We start from the raw sequence: 22,245 nt of genomic DNA, 5'->3' as shown, positions 1-22,245 counted from the left end.
GTCAATTGATGCGGTAAACTTCATTGTTGCCTTATTTTAAGGAATTGCCACAGCCACCTCAACCTTCAGCAACCACTACTGTTCAAGGCAACATCCTTCAACAGCAAAAAGATTGACTTGCTGTAGGCTCAGATAATTGTTAGCATTCTTTAGCAATATTTTTAAATTAAGGTATATACATTATCTGGGCATAATGCTACTGTACACTTAATAGACTACAGTTTACTTTAAACATAACATTTTATGTACCTGGCATCCAAAAAACTCCTATGACTCGCTTTACTGCAATGGTCTGGAATCAAACCCGTAATATCTCCAAGATATTCCTGTATGCAAAATTACCATTATCTCAGGGGTAACTGCAAATAATTTGCTTCCTCCAAATAAATACATAACTTTCATAATACATAAATTTATTTGTATATTTGTATTTGTATATACTGTTGATCCTTGAACAACATGGGTTAGAACTGCGTGGTCCACTTTTACATGAATTTTTTTAACCATGTGCAGATCAAAAATACAATATTCTAAAGATGTGAATCATGCAGTAGATGGAGGGCCCACTTTTTGTATATGTGGGTTCAACAGTGCTGACTGTGGTACTTTCCTATGCACAGATTTTGGTGTATGTGGGTGGTCCTAGAACCAATCCCCCACATAGACCATATGCTGTTACGTATACATACGGGAAGTACAATCAGATGCTCTACCCCGGCATCGAATGGCTTGTTTCTAAGATTGGTTAATGTTTAAAGGAAAGAAAGAAAATGCTTGGTAAATTTCTTCTACAGCAACAAGGCAGTTTTCATCAAGTTTGAGAAATGTGATTTTATTAATAGAAGGGCATGTCTTACCATACACACTGTCCCCAGATAAATAAAATCCCGACATCTTTGAAAGCACACAAACACAGTTTTACAGGGTACAATACAAAGTGAATTTTGATGATGTTCTTACTTGCATTTACTAAAAATCTGAGAAAGACTATAATCAGTCTCTAAATAATTATCTTGCATAAAGAGAAAAGTAGAGCACAATATATATATCACAAACCAAATCACACTCTCTGTAACGTTACAACATGAAATTTTACTTAATCAAAAATAAAAGCAAACTGGCTGAAGAAGGCTGTATCATTTTTTTCTCAATATTACACTAATTTCTATTTTTGGCATGAATTATTAACCTTTTCCATTAGTAGGAAAATGTGCTCTGCAAATTCTCGGATGGCACCACGGCCACCATTACATTTGCAAATGTATCCAACAGCCTTCTGGGCAGTGGAACAGGCGTCAGCAGGAGCGCCACTTAGGCCCACTCTCTTCAAGCACTCTTCATCAGACACTTCATTTCCTATCAAGTAAAATAAATACTGAGCAAACATTTAAAGAGAGAAAGAATATTCTAGCTAAATAATGCAGACAGCAACCAACAGGTAACTGGCAACTTCAGTAAGACCTAGGGGCACTGCATATAAGAATACTAAAGATTAGATGGAACAAAAATATTTTACAGTATAATTGAGGTCCAGGGTTTTCCCTAAGCAATCAAAAATGAACTCTTATGAGCTAGAGAAGAATGGAGCATATGTCCTACCTGCCACGCATATCACAAATGTTAGAAATTTTATATATGAATTCTAAGTTATTTAAATTTTTTATTAAGCAAAATTTCAAACATATGCAAGAACCCCAATTTTATATTGAAAAATTATCAGAATTTAAAATCACGTAGTAATATTGTTTTCTATGCCCTGCCGCCTAGTTTATTTGGGGAGAGGGAGAGGAAGGAATTCCCAGACATAATATTTTATCCAGAAACTCTTCAGCATTTATCTTTAATAGATAAATATAATTTTTTATCTGACAGAATATCATTAAACCCACAAAACCAATAATAGTTCCTTAATATCCTCTAATAAGCTAGTATATGTTGAGATACCCCCAGCTGTCTCAAAATTGTCCTTTTATAGTTGACTTATTTGAATCAGGAGTGAAATAAGGTTAATATACAGTCTCTTGTTTATATATATCTTAAATCTCTTTAAATCTGTAATAGTTCTGATTGGTATGCCACTTACTAATATTCGCTGAAAAATTACCATTTTTGAAGAATAAAAATAAATACTAAATCACACTGACATAATGATATCCTTTTCCTCCCTCTCTGTTTATCCCTTTTTTGGAATAGGATGTATTTCAGAAGCTCCCAGTATCTTCAATTCACCATTCTGAGTAAAACTATTACCATACTTTAGACCACATACAACAATACAATCTTGGTTGAAAAGAGTTTCTTTTAAATTTGTTCTATGCTTATCTACTGAAATTTTCTCATTTATTATTAAATGTGTCGAGATTTGAATTGTTTTCACTAAAAGATAATAAAAGTTAAAGTTAGTTTTTGCATAATCCAGCCTTTAAGCTCTATTTACTAAATTTTACTTTTAAAAGTATTGATTTTTTAAGAAATATATTTTTATACATTTATGTCACCCATATAAAACAGTGCTGGGTTTTTTGTTTTTTTTAGTAGACATGGGGCCTCACTATGTTTCACAGGCTGGTCTCAAACTCCTGAGCTCCAGGGATCTCCCTGCCTCAGCCTCCCAAAGTGGTGGGACTGCAGGCATGAGCCATCATGCCTGGCCTGCTCTGAGTTTAAAATAAAAATTTAAATGCTCTTCTCTATTTTCTTACCTCTCCTTTTAAAGTTTTTTTTTGTTTTTTTTTTTTAATGTCATATAAGTAATACATATTCATGGTAGAAATATTTTTTAAAAAATAGAAGCAAAAAAAATAAAAATCATCCTAATTATCACTATTTGTAGATAATCACTACATTTTGACACACATAATTCTAGAGTTTTACCTATATAAATGATACACTTATTACTATCTGTAGGCACTATGTTAAGTATTTTATATTATCTTTGTTTTCCTCTCTGATGGCTTTATAAAATTTGGTTTGTGTTTATATTCTAAGCAGAAAACTAAGGTATATAGAAGCTTGCTTAATATCCCAAAGATAATAAGTATAGTTGGAATTTGTTATACATTCCATTAAAATTGTTTTCTTCTAATAAAAATTGAATCTGCCTTTCACAAACATTCTGCAGTATTTATGTCCTTTGAATCTTCATGCATGGTTTAAGGGTTATTCCTGAAGTCCCTAGATCATATGCTCCCAAAGTATTCCTGTGCTGCTTATTTTGAGGCTCATATTACCCTTGTAAATATTGCTTTCATACATGATTTATAGTTATTATGCATCTTAATAACTTATCATCAATTTTAAAATGTTGACATCATCAGGCTGTAAGCTCAGCAAGCAGCAAGCCTACAGCTCCCACAACCAGTTCCATGCTGTGTATCATCGTGGGTACCTGATAAGTGTATTGCTTAATATCAAAGTGAAAAACTTATTGTTCTGTTTGATCATGCAAATAAATACAGGTCACAGCACTGTTTGTAATGATTGCATAGTATTCCTTTTTAGGGATATTCTACTTTTCGCAGGACATTTAAGTGGGTTCTTTTAACTTCACTACTGGCCCATTTGTCTCACTTCTTTCCTGGAATTGGAATTTGGGGAAAAAGTATGTACATTCAATTAACAGCAAAAAATATTCAGAGTGTAATTCCTATGTACTAGAAATTCTGCTAACTGCTTTACTCATATTATTTTATTAATCCCTACCAGAGCCCTACGATAATAGGTACTCTTGGTATCTCCAGTTTACAGAGGAGGAAACAACATTCATCTTACCACAACTGGCTAATCAGTGGTACGGTCTGACTTCACAGCTTATGCTAGTAATCATTCCTCATTTGATACATATTATCAAACTAACCTCCAGAAAGACTGTCCCAGTTTAACACTTTAATCAGCAGTGTAAGAGCGTTCCTATGTCCTACAATCATGCCCATCTGGGGGATGTGCTTTGTTATTTGTTCATTTCTTTAAAAATAAGTAAATAAATCCTGGTCCATTTTACTACGGGTGAATAAAAAGATACCAACCAAGATATGCCACTTCTTTCCAGCACAGGCCCATTTCTTTTCTCCATTCATCTACAACTGCTAGCTTGTCTGATATACTGACTTCCATTTTGCAATCCAGTTTTAAAGAAGAGAGCGTCTGCTTTGAACAGGCCCTTTCTGAGATTAGCCTCACCTTAAAAAAAAAAAAAAGGATCGGAGGAAAAAGGGAAAAATTAAAAAATGAAGAAAACAGAAATCTTTCATAATAATTGACCTTGTAGATAGTCCAAATCACAAACGAGTCATCTTTTGACCTTCTGAAGGTCCAAGTAAGAAAACTGACTGTCATTTTAAAATCACGATGCTTTAAAACAACGCTTATTTCTCATAGCCCAGTAAAGGTGAGACACAGTATTTTATTTTCTACAACAGAAAGGATTCTATCTACAGGTAAAAATTACAACATATATTGTCTGATACTAATCTAAGATTCTCCTATAATTCAATTTATCCAGAGGAAAGTCTATAACCTGTCTCGTGCTGCTTAGCAACACATATTTAGGATTTCTGGTAAATTATAATTATCTTAGCTTTCATTTAAAAAAATACACTTACATTAAGTTATTTTGAATCAAAAATGCCATTCATAAGAATAAGCTAGATTTTAAAAATCCACAAGATATCATCCTTTTCTGAAATGGCATACCTATTATCTAGGAAATCTTTCTTGTTGCAAGATCCTATGGGAAACACTAGATAGATAGCTCCCATTTAAAAGTAGTATGTTTATACCTACTGAATAAACAAGAAATATTATTTGCTGATTAACAAATTCCTAATTCTACTCATCTAAAAGTAAATAGTATAATAATTTTTTTCTACGCATATGAAGGCCAAATTTTAGATATTTTAAAAGTTAATACTAAAAATTTAAATCTCTTAATTCCTTGCATGTTCTTTGACCCTGAATGAAAATATTTATGAAATACTGCTATATTCAGGGAGCACATACCTCAATACCACTTTTCTTTAATAAACTTATCCCAATAGCATCTTTTACATCATAAGATATTATTTCTTTTTGGTCTCCTGATACATAAATGTGGCCATTGGTGAGACATCCATCAATATTGCAAACCAAAAGTTTTATTTCCTTAAGCTTCTCTTTGCCAAAATAGCCATATCTAAAAGAAACCAAAATAGACCTTTGAGTATAAGTGCAATACTAATCACTCCCTCTCAACTGGCTAAACCAATACATTAAATGTCACCCTCCATTCAACTATTCAAACATTACTCTTCAAATTTACTTCACATATATATTTCAACTTTTAGTGCAGTAACTAAAAGTAGTGTGGTCTAACCAGATAATTTCTTACTTTATTGAAGCCATGTAAACACACATTTTACATACGTCTTCCCCACATGAACAAAGTAATTACAAAGATCCTAAGATGTTTGAAGTATCAGAAATCAGTATCTAGAAGTATAATTATTAGGATTTAGTACAAACGTTATACAGGTCTGTTTTTACCTTAATACTCTTTGCTCTGCAATAGGCCAATCAATATCCACATCTATATCCACGCTATGCTCAGCTCGCATTTCATAGTATGCCATTTTTCCACCCTAAAGATAGTACAAATGTCATGAATACTGTTTTTAATATTCATTCACATATATCAAAACTTTATTATAATACAGCGCAATGAATTCATTTCTACAGTACTGAGAAAAATGAATAACCCAGTAAAAATCAGTCACATAGAAATGATTTTTTAATTTATTTTTACTTTATTTTTTCGAGTTAGGGTTTCACTCTGCCACCCAGGCTGGAGAGCAATGCTGCAATCATAGCTCATTATAACCTTGAAATTTTGGGCTCAAGCAATCCTCCCACCTCAGCCTCCTAAGGATCTGGTACTACAGGTATACAACTCCATGTCTGGCTAAATTTTTTAAAAGTTTTCTGTAGATAGAAGATCTTGCTATGTTGCCAAGGCTGTTCTTGGAAACCTGGCCTCAAGCTATCCTCTTGAGGCCTCAAGCTGGCCTCTCAAAGTGCTGGGTGACATGCTTCAGCCACCATGCCCAGCTTTTTTTTTTTTTTTTTTTTTTTTTTTTAAGGAGAAAGCTCACATAAAATAACTTTAACATTTTTCAAATTCTATCTAAACAGTTCAAGTTCCCTATTTAAGAAAATTTCTATTTTAATATTGAAAAAAGCAGAAATATTATAGCCTCCAGGATTCTGACCACAAGGGGTTTTGTGGAAATCCCTTAATCATATCCTCCTTTCTTTCAAGAATTCTCTCCTGTCATCATCCAAAAGCAGTATAAAGGTTTTTGGAACTTCTGTTCTAATTTGCAACTAACAGGCAACACAGGGGAGGAAAAATAACTGTAGCATCTGTTGTAGAGAGTTTTCTTAGATCCCTGAGCTACTGATGAAAATGACTAATAGTCATCCAAGTCACATGCGGGCAATGACAAGGGCAGTCTCTTGATTCTAGGCAAGGTTGGCAATAGAAGGGGCCTTTCTTCTGATAGCAATTATTTGAATGACCAGATCCATTACTGGATAATTTCAATTTCATTTTTTTTTTTCAGAATTGCCAGGCTCTTCATAAATCTTGTTTTAATGAGAAACATTTTTCTCCACACTTTAGGAATGGGTTGCACCATGGCCTCCTTAGAAAAGAGCTTAAAAATAGTAGTATCTATGTGTGTCAAATCTAATTTCTCTGAACACTTAAATTTAACTACACAGCCAGTCTATAGTTTGCCTATACACTGACCAGAAGATTTGTAAAAATGTTTTTCTCTCTTTTGCTCAGAATAAGAGTCCCATTAGAATTTTTATTAGACAACGGAGAGATTTCCCTCTCTCTTTTTAAAAACGCTATTTCTTGAGTAACATAAGAACCTGAATCCAAATCCTGACAGTACCATTTATTAGCTGTCTTTGCCTTGAGTCAATTACTTCATTTTTCGGAGATGCAGTTTTCTCCTCTGTAAAACTGGGTAGAAATGTCCACTTCATTCATTTGTTATGCAGATTACGTAAGATAACATATGCAAAGTGTTTCACATACTCCACAGTACACAGTAAATAATAAATAATAATGATAACTAAAATTAACGAGTTAAGAAATATATGATGCAACCATGTTGCAGGCTCTAAAATGTGAGAGACATTAAATCCGTTATTTGAAAATGAGAGAAATGAGAGTCAGCACAGATAAAATGATATATATTCAAGCTTACACAGTAAGAGGCAGTTAGAGTAAGAATCCGGGTTTCCTGTCGCCCAGGTTGTAACTCTTTTCACCTCTATGAAATTATTTGTCTTTTTAGAGCAATACAAGTTATTCAACCCTACAGCGACAACATAACTATAACACAAACATGGATTACATAGTTTTAAATGGAATAATATGAGTACCAGGGCATGTGTAGGCACGCAGTACTTCATTCATTTTTTTATCATTATAGCAGAATTCCTTGTATATTTACTGAATGGATTCCAAAGATCACCTTGGGGTAAACCTGCAGGATAAATGCCTCAGATAGCAAATGTTGTTAGCTATTACCTTTCCTCTATAGGTTGATACTTTTATCATAAAGAAATTGTACCATACTTCTTCCCTAGAACTCAGAGTACGCCTACAAAAGCGCTTAAAAGGAATATGCAAAATGAAGGTACAAACCTGCAAGTAACCCATCTCTATCAAATGTCTTTTAGCAAAATAAAACGAGCCATTTTCATATAATTCTCCATCCCAGTCTTGTCGACGAGGCCGTTTAGCTGGATTTAAATTCAGAGGTTCGGTCACTTCACGAACTAAAAGCACAAAGTTAGAGTAAGTCCATGTTGCTCTGAATATAGAAAGTGTTCATTTAGTTAACTTTAAAAAAGTTAATAAAAACAAACTCAGAATGCAGAGTATTTCTCTATCTAGATAGAGAATTTTTTTTTTTTTGAGACAGAGTCTCGCTCTGTCTGGAGTGCAATGGTGCCATCTCGGCTCACTGCAACCTATGCCTCCCGGGTTCAAGCGATTCTCCTGCTTCAGCCTCCTGAGTAGCTAGGACTATAGGCATGCACCACTATGCCTGGCTAATTTTTGTATTTTTAGTGGAGACGGGGTTTTACCATGTTGACCAAGCTGGTCTTGAACTCCCGATCTTGTGATCCGCCCACCTCGGCCTCCCAAAGTGCTAGAATTACGGGTGTGAGCCACTGCGCCCGGCCTGATAAAGAACTATTTTTAGACTGGATGCGGTGGCTCATGCCTGTAATCCTAGCACTTTGGAGGCTGAGGCAGGCGAATCACTTGAGGTCAGGAGTTCGAGACCAGCCCGGCCAACATAGTGGAACGCCGTCTACACTAAAAACACAAATTTAGCTGGGCGTGGTGATGGGCACTTGTAATCCTAGCTACTTGGGAGGCTGAGGCAGAAGAATTGCTTGAACCCAGAGGCGGGGGGCGGAGCTTGCAGTGAGCTGAGATTGCACCACTGCACTCCAGCCTGGGCAACAGAGCAAGACTCCATCTCAAAAAAAAAAAAAAGAACTTTTTTTAAAGGAATCAAATCTGTAATAATTCTGATGATTTATATTTGCTTTCCAATAGCTACTAGAAAAATAAAGTATTTTATAATGAAATATGAAACAATTAAGGTATTCACACAAATATAATGCTTTGGGAGGACATCAAGACAACCTTAAAGTAGCTTTCAAAGAACTGAATTGGTCCTAAAATACCTATATTCAATATTTGAGCCCTTTAATCTCTTTTCTCATTGTCTGCGCATACAGAAATAAGTTTTACTTATCTAATGTGGTTGAGAACTTGTTTTTATACAATTATTGCTGAAAACTATAGATTTCTCCATTAAATTATTGAAGATTTTATATTGATGAAAATGTTTATGTAACATATTATACATTCTTACCATTAGTTAAAAATACACTAAACATAATAACAAATTATGTTTATGAGTATACCTGATAATAAAGGCTCAGTAATGTCAATATTAATGAATAGAACATAATGTAATCAATGAAGCCTTTGGTATTGTCACGCAGAGATTCTTTTGTCTTTTCACTGAGTTTTCCTCAAATCTGTGTGCGCGTGTGTGTGTGTGTTCAACAGCTGCTTATTCTCCAGAATCTTTCTTCACTTTTTGCTGTCATTTCTGTGTGTATAAAGGCTTTTAGGAATAACCTCTACTTACTTGTTTAACTAAACCATCCCCTGTTCAATTCCACCCCAGTATTTGAAATAACCCAGGAAAAATCCTTAGCAAATACAAATTAAATAGCTAGAGGTAACAGAGCTTTACAGGCACTGGCTACAGAGTAGTGACCAGAACCCTCTCTATTCTCAAAAGGTGTACAATCTAGGGGTAGAGACAGGTAATTAAACCAACTAGATAATTCAAGTGGTACTCTGAAGAAAAGAGAGGGATCAGTCTTTCCTAGTATCAGTGGCTGCTTTCTCCCTGGGCATATCTGCTGAGTATGAGGAGAAGGTGTAAGAAAGATCAAGCTTTGCATAATCAGAGGGACTCTGCTGAGGTAGGCAAAAACTAGAATGGCTTTTAATGGCCTTGTGGACTTGAGTTACAGATTGTCATCTGTAGGAACTACAAACATACAACTAGTTTTTCCACCTAATTCTCCTACGAGACTTTGGCTGAGTGTACTGCGCGGGAAGCTCGGAATGGGCTGGAAAGATATCATTACAGTATTGTGGTCCTCAGATCCCTTAAGAGTCTTGTTAGCAAGAGTAGGGGATGGGTGTGAGTATCAGTAACACATACGAGATATATCTCCTAATAAGACACCTAAACTAAGAGATGAGATGAAATTAAAGTTTCAACCCAGTCCAACTCCTAATTGGATCAAAGGGATCAGCCCCTTATCCTATCTGCCTGATAGAAGAAAAGGTGCAACCTCTCTGGAGGAAAATATGTACTCAAGTGTCTATGCCAGATATACAATTAAACATGAGCCAAATGAAGAGGCAGAAATAGGTGACTCACAATCAACAGAGAAGCAGTCAGAGTACAGAACTGTAAGTGACTAGATGTTGAAATCTGCATTAAGGACTTTCGAATAGCTATCAAAAATATGTTAAATTAGAGGAAAGGACTTTTTTTGTTTAAATGGATTTAAAAAATGGAGAATTTCAACAGAAAATGGAATCCCTAAGAAACAACTGAAATGTACTGAATGGAAAAACACAGTGTTTATAATTCTCTGGATAAGATTTACAGCACACTGGACATGGCAGGTGAAATGCCTAGTAAACCCTATGAAACCCTTTTTATATATGGAGTTAGGAATTTGGGGAAGAACTTCGAAATGTCATTCTTAAGATCCTTCGGAACACTTTGGTGGATGCTTTCTATTTCTATATGATCCGTATGGAGTTCATCAAACATGTCTAGAACCAACATAAAAGTATTTGATCTAGAAAAACGGCATGTCTGCCTCAAAAGGCAAATAGAAATAAGAGGATTAGAATGTCCCTTTGTAAAGAGTAAAGCAAAGAATTAATTTGGTCTCGCTGTGTTGGCTCAATAACAGATTTAGAACTGATTGTAAATGTCATTACCTACTAAAGTAATGAGTCAAATATTCTCTTTTACAGCTCCCTTTTACTCTCCTCATGCCTAAAGAATATTTATATATAAAAAAATTGATTCTCAATTAAATGAGCTAAAATAAAGACTGATAAGAGATTACCTCCTTTCTGAATTTCACTCCATCGAAACTGATGACGTCTCACAACAGAAAAAACAGAATCATATCCTTCTTCTCGAATCATTTCTGCAACTTTTTGAAGATCAGTAGGATGTAAACATGGAGAAGTAGCTTGGATATTTCCTACAATGTCAACCTCTTAAAAGGACAAGAGAAATGAAAAGGATATTTAAAAAAAAGTTCCTTGCAAGCAAGTAATATTAAGGTTTGGAATTCAAATGTTAAAACAAGTCTTATGAGATAATAAAGGAAGTAGAAAAGTACATAACGGTTTGAATAAACTATTAATCAAATTCATACCATTATGATAATTAAGAAATTCTATGATGGCATCTAGTGAGGTAGAGCTGTCTTTCGAAACTTCAGAACTTCTTCGATGAACTTGTGCACCAAATTGTTTGGCCACATTCTCAATTTCATCATGGTCTGTCGAAACCCATACACTGTTCAGATATCAAAAAAAATTAACAGCCAAATCAAAACAAATCATTAATAATAAAATGGAGCTCTGTAACCATAAAATACAGCTTATATAACGTAAGAATATTTTTTGCACAATAATAATGTTACAGATCCACAGGAGTATAAAAATGTAAGAAATCATAAAGTATTTTGTATATAAACATACTAATGAATAAAAATGCAGTCCTAGATATACTTTATATAAAGAAAGGAACAACAGACACTGGGGCCTACTTGAGGGTAGAGGGTGGGAGGAGGGTAAGGATCAGAAAACTACCTATCAGGTACTATGCTTACTACCTGGATGACGAAATAATCTGTACACCAAAGCCCTGCAACATGCAATTTACCTCTGTAACAAACCTGCCACGTACCCCTGAACCTAAAATAAACGTTTTTTTAAAATACACTAGAAGTCAAACCTAAAGAAAATTAAAGATCTTGCTTATTCTCCATTCAAATCCAAAATATTGTATAAAATATTTTAATATGTTTGCTAAAAAAAAAAAAAATAAATGGCCTGGCTTAGCCTAACCCTCAAGGTGAAACAGTTTCAAGCTTAGAAGATAATAAATGCCCAAGTCTGGGCTCAAAAAAAAAATCAGATAATACAACTCTTTTTTAAACAACAAACGATGGGTATATAGATATAGAATCAGCTGGGTTATAGCCATTGATAACAACAAACATGGAGAACATGACTTCATTGGCTCAAAATAATTTAACTTAATACTCTATTAACTACAGGTTACACAGTTGCCTATTTAGACTTTATAAAATGATGAGTAGGCAAAATGCTATTTTGGAGAGGGGTACCAGTTTCTATCACACTTTTGTTTCCTGGACAGTCACAAATTCCCACTACTAGAAGCCGAAGATGTAAATACTACTCCAGCCACAATGTTTGGTCGGGCCTGGAGTCTCACGCCTGTAATCCCAACACTTTGGCAAGTCGAGGTGGGTGGATCACTTGAGGTCATGAGATCGAGACCAGCCTGGCCAACACGGTGAAACCTGGTCTCTACTAAAAATACAAAAATTAGCTGGGCATGGTGGTGCACACCTGTAATCCCAGCTACTAGGGAGGCTGAGACAGGAGGATCGCTTGAACCTGGGAGGCAGAGGTTGCAGTGAGCCGAGATCGCACCACTGCACTACAGCCTGAGAGACAGTGAGACCCTGTCTCAAAAAGACAAACAACAGCAGCAACAAAACTCCACAATGTTTTAATAGTGATTTATGCAAAAATATCTTAATGACTTACAGTCTTTGGTATATACATATATAGTATATATATACACACACATATATATACACATTATCATATATATACAAAATTATATATATGATAATGTGTATATATGTGTGTGTGTGTGTATGTGTATATATATGTATATACACACACACATATATATATTTTTTCCTTTTATGCCACTCTTTCAATACCTACCGAGGGAAAGATGAACTGCATGTTTTGTTTGTTTTTTTGACAGTCTTGCTCTGTCACCCAGGCTAGAGTGCAGTGGCCTGCTATCTGCTCACTGCAACCTCCACCTCCCAGGTTCAAGCGACTCTCATGCCTTAGGCTCCCGAATAGCTGGGATTACAGGCATGTGTCACCCACGCCCGACTAATTTTTGTATTTTTAGGAAAGATGGGGTTTCGCCATGTTGGCAAAGATAGTCTCAAACTCCTGACCTCAAATGATCCTCCCACCTTGGCCTCCCAAAATGCTAGGATTACAGGTGTGAGCCACCACGCTTGGCTGAACTGCATGTTTAATATGTCTATGCTCAATTATCATGAGTGAAAAGAAAGTGAGAAACTAAAGAAAAGTTTCTAATATCCCTGGAGTTCATTTATTTATTTCACTTATTCCCTTTAATATTTATAGAAGGATTTAAATCAAGGGATAAAGTCAGTAAGAAAAAAAAAAAAATCAAAGGAAGCCTAGCAAACAAAATGAGCCACTGGCTAGGGGCCAAGAGTCCCGTGATATCTACTCATGTCACTCTATGCAAGGCGGAACACAGGAGCCCCCATTTTCCTCCATCTTGAAATCTGAAATAGTGGGAAAAAAATGTTCTCTTGGGAAATGTCATAGTCAAAGGTATATAATAAAGTAAAGTACCAATGAAAACCTAGTGGATTTTTAAAACAGAGGTGAGGGGAGGATGATAAGATGGAATTAGGATACAATAAAAAATAAACAGGGAAAGCAAAAGACATGGTAATTTGGCATCTAATATAGGTTATTAATTGAAATAAGCTGCTGAAGCCATTTACTTTACTATCCTGATTTTTACTGCAATGAAAATTCAATACCAGAGGGTTCAGTGGTCTTTAAGAAATGTTTAAAAGGTAAGAAAAAAAAAAAAAGAATTTTGGAGGAGGTTTGCTTTTCTTCCTTCCTTCTTTCATTCCTTCCTTCCTTCCTTTATGAACTATTTACTAAGTGCCTATTCTGTCCCAGGCATGATTCTGGACACTAGAGATATAATAATGTATACAGTATAGTTTATTTTCTTGAAAAAGTCTTGGCCTATCGATGGAAACTGAAACCAGTATGGCACTGTAATTCTCCTTAAACCATCAGGGAAAGAGAAGTAAGGGATCAATTAAGTAACGATGGTCTTTTCAATGCTTTACTTTTTACAAAGTACTTTCACAGTGACTGCTACATATCAGGTGCTCCATACAGATCTGCTGAATTAATGAAACAGTAAGTGATTAAGAGGATGGGTTCTGAAGGAAGAGGTTCAATTCTGACTCCACCACATGCTAGCTATATGACCATGGGAAAAATCCATAATCTCCTTATGCCTCAATTTTCAGTAAAATGGAGGCAGTAATAATAGTGGGTACCTCATATGGTTTAGAGGATTAAATATAAACCATTAACCACAGAATCAACATTTAATAAATGTTAGCTATTCAAAATACTAAAATAGGAATGGTAATAAAGTAATATCTACTCTGTCTCATTTAATCCTCACAATCTTCAGAAGGTAGACTGAAGGCCTGCTTCCAGACCTTCAAAGGTCCAAATGTCTAATTTGTATGTGTTATGTTAAGCAATTACACTGTGAAAAAATATGAAAATAGTATCCCATATGTACACTTAAAATACTATGATCATCAATATGAAAGGGACTGAGTAGATAATTTTCTTTGGTTTAGGGACATAAGATGAGGATGGGCAAAAGAGAAAATGAGCAAGTGAACAAACAGGCCAGTCAAGCAGAGTGAATGTCAAAGTCTAATGCCAATGGCTTTATCCTCAAATGAAGTCACACTACACCTAACAGGACCAACAGGAATATCAACCATGGTGCCTGTGACAACTATTTTAAATCAGAAGCTGCCATTTTAGGGATAATAACAGCATAGGCCTTTCATTAATCAAAAGTCTATACCCTAAGCATAAAACTAAAACATGTTTATTTTTCACAAGTATGTTAGGCAACACTTACAAATCAATTTGTTCTGAGGTTTACTTACACAGCACTGAACCACTGTTGAAAATTAAGCTCTTACAAAATCAACTCTGGCAATAACTCTGTGCTAAAGGGAAAAAAATTATCTCAGCATTTTTCTTAACTGCTAACTAGCCTAGTTAGTATGCAAAGTTGGCAACTTGAAAAGTACTGTTCGCTTTGATTCTGAGCAGGCCAGAGAAATCTGCCTCAATTAAGTCAAATCGTGGTTTTGAACAAAACAATCTCAAAGGTATCTTCTAGCCCTGAAAAACACAAATCAGACAGCTGCAATTTTCTTCAGCTCTCCCCTAAGGTAAATATTTTTTGAAGAAAAGAGAGGGTAGGAGGCAGGAAGGGTGCTCCAAAGTCCTCCTACAGCTTCATAGTAAGTCAAGTGAATTCAAGTCAACACATTTTAATAATCTAATATATAAAGCATACCGCGATGAATAAGAGGGTACCTGCTCACAAGCAGCTTAGCTTTTCACCTAGTATGGCAGGAGTCTCCCCAGGCCAAATTCTGCCCACTTCTCAGCCTGTTTCTGTAACATTTCATTGGAATGCAGCCACACTCTTTCATTTACGTATTGTCATGGCCACTTTCACAACATACACAACAGCAGAGCTGAGTAGTTGCAACAAAGGCCATCTGGCTTGCAAAACCTAAAATATTTACTATCTGGCCCTTTACAGAAAGTCTGCCGGCCACTGAAACTGAAAAAGAGAATAAAGATATCTTTCCATTAACTCTTCAACATCAAAGAATGTTAGCACTAGAAAGAATTCTGAAGATCATTACAACTTTCCCATTTTATAAGCAATGGAAGAGTTTCCCTTTTACAAGCATGGAAGATAGTAAAAACCTTCTGAACCAGAGGAAAATGTCAATAACAGATTACATACTATGTGCCAGGCACTATTCTAAGAGCTCCACATATATTATCTCACTTAATTCCCTCAACAAGCCTGTGAGGCAGACACTTCAGTACATTTTGCAGATGAAGAGATGAGGCACAGAGAGGTTAAGCGATTTACCCAAGTTTGCACAGTTAATACACGGTGATGCAGAAATTCAAATCCACAGTTTGACTTCAGAGTCTGTGATCTTATCTCCCTGCATAGGGCATGCACTAAATGAAGGTACAAACAATGTTGCTATGTATGGGAAAACAAAGGCACAATTACTTTTCACTGAGGGGATCAGTAAAGGCTTCATGGAGGAAGAAGTGCTGGTCCCTTCTATTATCTTTTGACCTAATATCTCCAGATGCCTGGAAAGGATGACAAATAGCACATAGCCACAAAACTTGAACACAGTAAATTCACATTGTTACATGATACTGTTAAGTTAGAAATACATTCATTTTGCTAGTGTAGAAAAACTAATTTTTTTTTTTTTGAGACAGAGTCTTGCTCTGTTGCCCAGGCTAGAGTGCAGTGGCCCAATCTCGGCTCACTGCAACCTCCGCCTCCCGGGTTCAAGTGATTCCCCTGCCTCAGCCTCCTGAGTAGCTGGGATTACAGGCGTGCACCACCACAACTGGCTAATTTTTGTATTTTGGTAGAGATGGGGTTTCACCATGTTGGCCAGGCTGGTCTTGAACTCCTGCCCTCATGTGATCTGCCTGCTTTCGGCCTCCCAAAGTGCTGGGATTACAGGTGTGAGTCGTCGTGCCCAGCCAATTTTATTTCTTCCAATCGCCACTACTGATAGAGTGACAGATACCATAGGTGGCTTGAGGAAGTATAAAACATTACCCCTGTGGTCAATGAGTTTATACTCTAGTCTACATGTATTAAATAAAACTACTTGGTACAGAAAAAGTTGATACTAGAGTCTTTTTTTTAAAAGAAGTTTTATACAAATGCTAAAATGTGGAAATGGGAGAATCACTGGTCAACATATACACATATTTTCCAATCATTTCATAGCAAAATCCCCAATGCTTGATGTAATGGTTGGTTGTTGAGTTCTCACCAACAGAATCTATTCCCCTCACTTTTGGTAATTGTACTCCAATTTTCCTCTTGATGAACCTGTCATGTCGTTCAGTGGGGGCTCCATCCCTGGTTACAAGAGCGGAAGATGCAGCTATACTGTACAGATACAAGCACTGTGTTCTTCTTGCCATAGAGACTGGCTGAAGAGTGAGCAGGGTACCCAATGAGGCACAATGAAACTTCGAGCTTCGAGGAGAGCACTCCCGACTACATTTAAATTTGGAAGAATATGAGGACCGCTATCAAAGACACATAGAATTGGCGACTAAAGTGTTAAGCACAGATTATACTCTGTTACTACTGCAATAGGAAAAGAGTCCAACGCAAATTGCATTCATAGCCCCAGAAAACGAAAGGCTGGAGACTTTAACGGCTGAGTTGTGCTAAGGGAAAGGCACTGAAGGGTGCTAAGGGGGCTTAGTCCATGTGACTGGGCCATCTGGATTTGTTAACTGGTGCTTATCTGGAAGAGAAACAATCTTCTATCTTTATGAGACAAGGCAACTGGGCAAGTTGAAGCAAGGTGTCCACTGAACTTCGCCCTTTATCTTCCCAGAGGGACTGGGAAGGAGAGTGGGAGTTAGAATGTTCGCATTTCACTGAGACAGGGTCTCAGGAAACAGTTTTGTGTGGTAGATTTACATCTCAAAAGGCAGAGAAAGTTTTTATAATTGCAAGCTTTCTAAACTAACTGCTCTAAAAGAGGGTTCAGGGGCCTATCACCAGGTTTTTCCTGGAACCATCAGGAAATTCTAGCAGCTTTGAGCCTCTTCAGGAAGGCATTTTAAGGGAACCTGAGATCATCCTAGGGACATGACCTTAAGCTGCTAGAAGCCATGCTAGGGCTTGGTCAAGTCTCTTGGGGCAGAGGTTTGGAGCAAGTCATTAGGTACCCTGAGAGTTCTGCAGTTCTCAGTACAACCACCTTGAAGCCATAAAGCGTCTACCCAGAACTAAGAAATTGAGGATTCTGGCAACAAAGTGCCCCATCCTCTTATCCTGCTTTACTTTTTCTTAAAAACATTTATCATAACCTGATACAACACATATTAATGTTCTTGTATACTGCATGTCTTTCCTTATTATAACGTAAGCACTATGAGACTAAGGGCTGTCTCTACTGCTACTACACCTGGTTCGGTACATACAACAGTGCCTGTTACACCAGTAGGTAGGTAGTAAGTATGCTGAATGAATGAATCATTTTTTTGTCCTTGAATCTGATTGTACCTTAACAAGCCTTTCCCTCTTTTGTTATGCCAGTTTGAACGGGGTTTTCCAACATACAACCTAAGAGTTGTAAATGGTATTAACAGTTTCGTTCATTTACTGTGAATATGATTTTGATCTCTAGTTCATTTCACAAAGATTATATTTCACTATATTACTGCAGCCTGGATGCACCTACTTCTCTCAGTCCTTTTTAGTTTGTACCCTTTCTAAGAAGGTAAAAATATCCCAAAGTCTGTGAGCTTCACAAGGACAAAATCTGTGTCCCAATCATCTTGGTATTCCCTTGGACATGTATAGCAGAAATTAGGGCTCAGTAAATAGCTACCGAATTGAACAAAATCCCCAGGTCCTTCCCTATCTCTCCTTTGCACACTTCCTTTTGCACTAGTGTTATCTTCTGAGTGGTAGCTCCTATTTGCTTTGCTCCATCCAGGACTTCCTTTGGGTTGTAACATTAAGAAAATTAGTACATTTATACTTTTTCGAATCTCCCTTTTTTAAACAAGACTGGCTAAATGAAAATCACTTACCCATGTATTAACATGGGTAAGCAAATACAGGTTAAAAAGAAAAAGAGATGACTTCAAAAACAGTCATCTCTTTAAAAACCGAAACATCAAAAGGTTAACATAAATTAATTTCCATAATAACGACACATTCAAATGTAGTTAGGTTGAAGCTATATGTGTAAATTCATTCTTGGCACAGAATTTCATCTCCCTTCTTTTATGAATGACATCAGCTTGTAACTCCTGACCAATTTGGCAATGTATCTAAATTATACGTAATTAAAACTGTCCTTAGGGCAGGCAAGGTTCCAAAGGTATGATTAAATGATTTGTAAGCATTAATATACCATAAAACAGTCAGTTGTATACCTTCCCACTGGGTCTCACGTATTTATAAATGTAGGGAGCTTTCTAGATTGTGCTGACTCACAGGCAGATAGCTAGAGTATTTTTCAAAGGTTAGGAAAAGATCTCCAAGCTGAGCTTGAAATTTAGCTCTGACACCCCGACACTCAACTCCATTCACGAACCTGATGCTTCCCTAATCGATCAGCACCAAGCAGTTATCAGAGGCTGAGCAACAGGGGAGCCTCGATGGCCCCCATCCAAAGGAGTTCACATATTATCACAGACGTTGCACCGGGGTGGCCTCCTTTACTTTCCCCGTAAGGTCAACCTGGGAGTAGGGGACGGTTGGGGAGGTGTAATCTCCCCTTTTACGGATGATTCTCAAGGGCAGAGACAGGAACTGTCCCAGGTTATGACCATTGGCAGCTACGGAACGAGGAAGGAGCTGGAGCCCTTCCTCCTGGGCTCTCAGCCCGGTCCCAGGCACCCCGGATCCTGCACGTCCCTGGCAAAAGAGATGGCCCCCTTCCAAGAGCGCTGGCCCCGGGGGCCCCAGCCCCTCCAGCAGCCCGACTCCCTCTCCCGACCCCCGCCCAGGCCGCGCCGCCCACTCTCGCACATGCGCACCTCTGGAAGGCCCCTGAATCCAGGGCCGCACGCAGGACCCAGCCAATGAGCGGGACCCCCGCCAGGTGCTTAATGTTCTTCAGGGGGATGCCTTTGCTGCCTCCCCGGGCCAGAATTAGGGCTGCCAGGTGCGGGGGCTTCTCCACACCTCGGCCCTGGCCGCCGCGAGAGTTGCGCTGCAGCTTCGGCGGCCGGCCCCGGGACGGCCGCCCCCGCGGGTTGGAGACGGAGGTGGCGGCCCCCTTCTCCACCGAGTCCATCTTCCTCCCACGCCTTCTCCCCAGCTTCTCCACATCCGGGAGCTAGTCCCTCACCACCTCTGCTCGGCGCCGCCCGATCCCCGCCTGGCAGCTGGCGCGCGCGGCCGTCCCTCGCCCCGCCCACTCCCCCGCCCCCCGCGGGGCTCGCTGGGAATTGTAGTCCGCAGCCGCCTCGTCTGTGGCCAGTAGGCCGAGTAGGCTCTGAGGAGGTGACCCCAAAACTAAGACAAGCAGTGGGAGTCCGGAGATATTTGGAGGAAGTGCGGCTTTTAGGGGTGCTTGCATGTGTCTGGGGATTTCTGAAACTAAAAAAAATAGAGTACGTTTGCTAAAGAACTTCCCCACTTTAGAATTGTAGTGGGTTTCCCGTTGCATACCTTGAGGCACCCTAACAAGAATTCATTTTATATTTTAAAATGTATATTTTAAACATACACCTTTTAATAATAATTCTATTTATTAATAATTTTATTAATAAAATTAATAATCATTTTATTAATGATTTTTAATAAAAAATCATAAAAAATGATTTTTTAATGTCATTGTTTTCCAGGAAATTACCGACCAGCTCATTCAAATATCCTACAGGCGCCTTAAACTCAACGTTTTAAAAACTCAATTTTTCATATGCGCTCAAACTGCTTTTATCTCTGCACTTCGATCAACATCAGCTTTCTCTAGCAGCAGAAACTTGGAAGTCAGCTTTACTGGTCACCTCTAGTGTGGCGGACACTTGGTTTTTTGGTTTTGTTTTGTTGTCTGCTAAAAATCTTTTCCTTTTAGGAATTGATGCCTCTCTCACCCGGTGAGGGTTTCCCTCACGTTCTCTGCACTGTAATAGTAAGTGTGTGACCCAAGCTGGTCCATCTAAGCACCCCATTTTCCTGAACACAGCTGTGGTCTAGGGACAGGCATATGACCAAGCAGAGCCCACTGGAGTCCTTTCCAGACTCTTGGAAAGAAAGGATCTTTCTCGTGCTGATTTTTGGGGTGCTAAGGACCTTGTTAACCTGAAGCCTCAGGGCAAGGGTAGGGTAGGGTGGCAGGGGGCTTTGCTGTTCTGAAATGGGCTGGGAGACTGATGTTCAGCCTGAGGAAGCAGAAAAAAGACATGTAGGGATTAAAGAGAAAGAACTCTGAAGGCATCATTTAAGCTCTTTTTTTTTTTTTTTTTTTTTTTTTTGAGACAGATTCTCACTGTCTGCCCCAGGAGGCTGGAGTGCAGTGGCGCGATCTCGGCTCACTGCAACCCTTGGCCACCCATTCTCAAGCATCCTGAGTAGCTGGGATTACAGAGGTGCACCACCACACCCAGATAAGGTTTGTATTTTTAGTTGAGATGGGGGTTTCACCAGGTTGGCGAGGCTGGTCTTGAACTCCTGACCTCAGTGATCTGCCCGCCTCAGCCTCTCAAAGTGCTGGGATTATAGGCGTGAGTCACTGCTCCTGACCATTTAAACCCTGATCCAGTCAAGAGGCTCAAAGACATACACCCACACACCCCTCTCTTAGAAAATAATAATAATAATAATAATAATACTTTAAAGCAGGCATCTCTGACCTAGCATACATTTTGTCTTTCAGCATGTTCGCAAGCCTTTATTTGAAAGTAGAGTCTTTTACATTTCGGAGATGGAGGCTGATACAAACAGAAGGAATGGATTGTAGTGTATCGCCTTGCCTTCTCCTAGAGGGTAAAAGGATTTTGTGCTTCTCTGGTCTTGGCCATTTTTGAGAGGAGAGAAGTCTTTGATGTTTTGGGTCCTAGGAGAAGTACTGGATACTTTACATCTCTTAGTCTGTGAATTAACTGATGGCTCAGCCCTTCCTGGGTGCTGGGAGAAGGTGCTTCATGCAGACACAGAGAAGGGAGGCTGTGAACAGACATCAATGCCGTGCCTGGGAAAGGGGCAGGCTCTATGAGCCATTCCAGCACTGAAGGGCAAGGGGACAACTTGTCCCTATACACTGGCTCTTTGAGTAAGGCCTTTGCAGTTGCTGTGCTTCAGAGACGCCAGCACTGAGCTTTTGGTAATCATGTGAGGACCCCTAGTACACCCCAATAACAATCTTGGTTCCTGTTCATGATGTAGTTGCCCTTCTCCACAGTAATTCCCTACAGGCCTGTAAATCAATCCTAGTGGGCTACAGACACCTGAGTAGTTTTGACTCCTGGAACACATTGGTGTCCTCCAAGCTGGGAACAGAGCAAGTGGCACCACTATTACTTTATCAAATGAGATTACAGCGATTTACATAAATACCAAGAGACTTTGAACTCTTCCAGGAGACGGACTGTTCCTTCTTTGTAATCTTCTCATCCAGAACAATGAATGGGTCCCAGTACTGCTCAGTAAACATTGGTGAACTGCCTCTCATATTATTTTTTCAGTCTCTGCCCACACATGCTTTTTAAAATATAGTTGCAAACTTATGATAATAAAGCATTTTATATCCTTTGTATGGTTACCGCAGAATTTTGATTAGACCTGACAATTGGCTATTCCCAGTCTTGAGATGGGGAGGCAAAGGAAGAGAGAGAGGTGGTGGTAGTAAAAGTGGAAA

At 38.2% G+C, this 22,245-nt stretch overlaps 1 protein-coding gene across 2 annotated transcripts; it reads right to left on the bottom strand.

Annotated features, from left to right (window-relative positions):
• Window positions 1–816: 816 nt before the first annotated feature.
• CMAS (cytidine monophosphate N-acetylneuraminic acid synthetase) lies at window positions 817–19,766 on the bottom strand. 2 transcript variants are annotated; one of them, XM_005570351.5, is made up of 8 exons: window positions 19,421–19,766; window positions 11,062–11,204; window positions 10,744–10,899; window positions 7,697–7,830; window positions 5,521–5,615; window positions 4,999–5,170; window positions 4,026–4,179; window positions 817–1,356 (listed from the first exon to the last, which is right to left on the bottom strand). In XM_005570351.5, the coding sequence occupies exons 1-8, from the start codon at window positions 19,678–19,680 to the stop codon at window positions 1,166–1,168; spliced, it is 1,305 nt and encodes a 434-aa protein (XP_005570408.1). In that variant the 5' UTR covers window positions 19,681–19,766; the 3' UTR covers window positions 817–1,165. The 2 variants fall into 2 exon arrangements, with proteins under 2 accessions (XP_005570408.1, XP_073862474.1); XM_074006373.1 differs by lacking the exons at window positions 4,026–4,179; window positions 4,999–5,170.
• Window positions 19,767–22,245: the final 2,479 nt, after the last annotated feature.

This window comes from Macaca fascicularis, chromosome 11 (assembly GCF_037993035.2).
Source record: "Macaca fascicularis isolate 582-1 chromosome 11, T2T-MFA8v1.1".
Taxonomy (NCBI): domain Eukaryota; kingdom Metazoa; phylum Chordata; class Mammalia; order Primates; family Cercopithecidae; genus Macaca; species Macaca fascicularis.
Note: the sequence above shows the minus strand (reverse complement) of the source record. Positions and strands in the feature narration are given on the sequence as shown.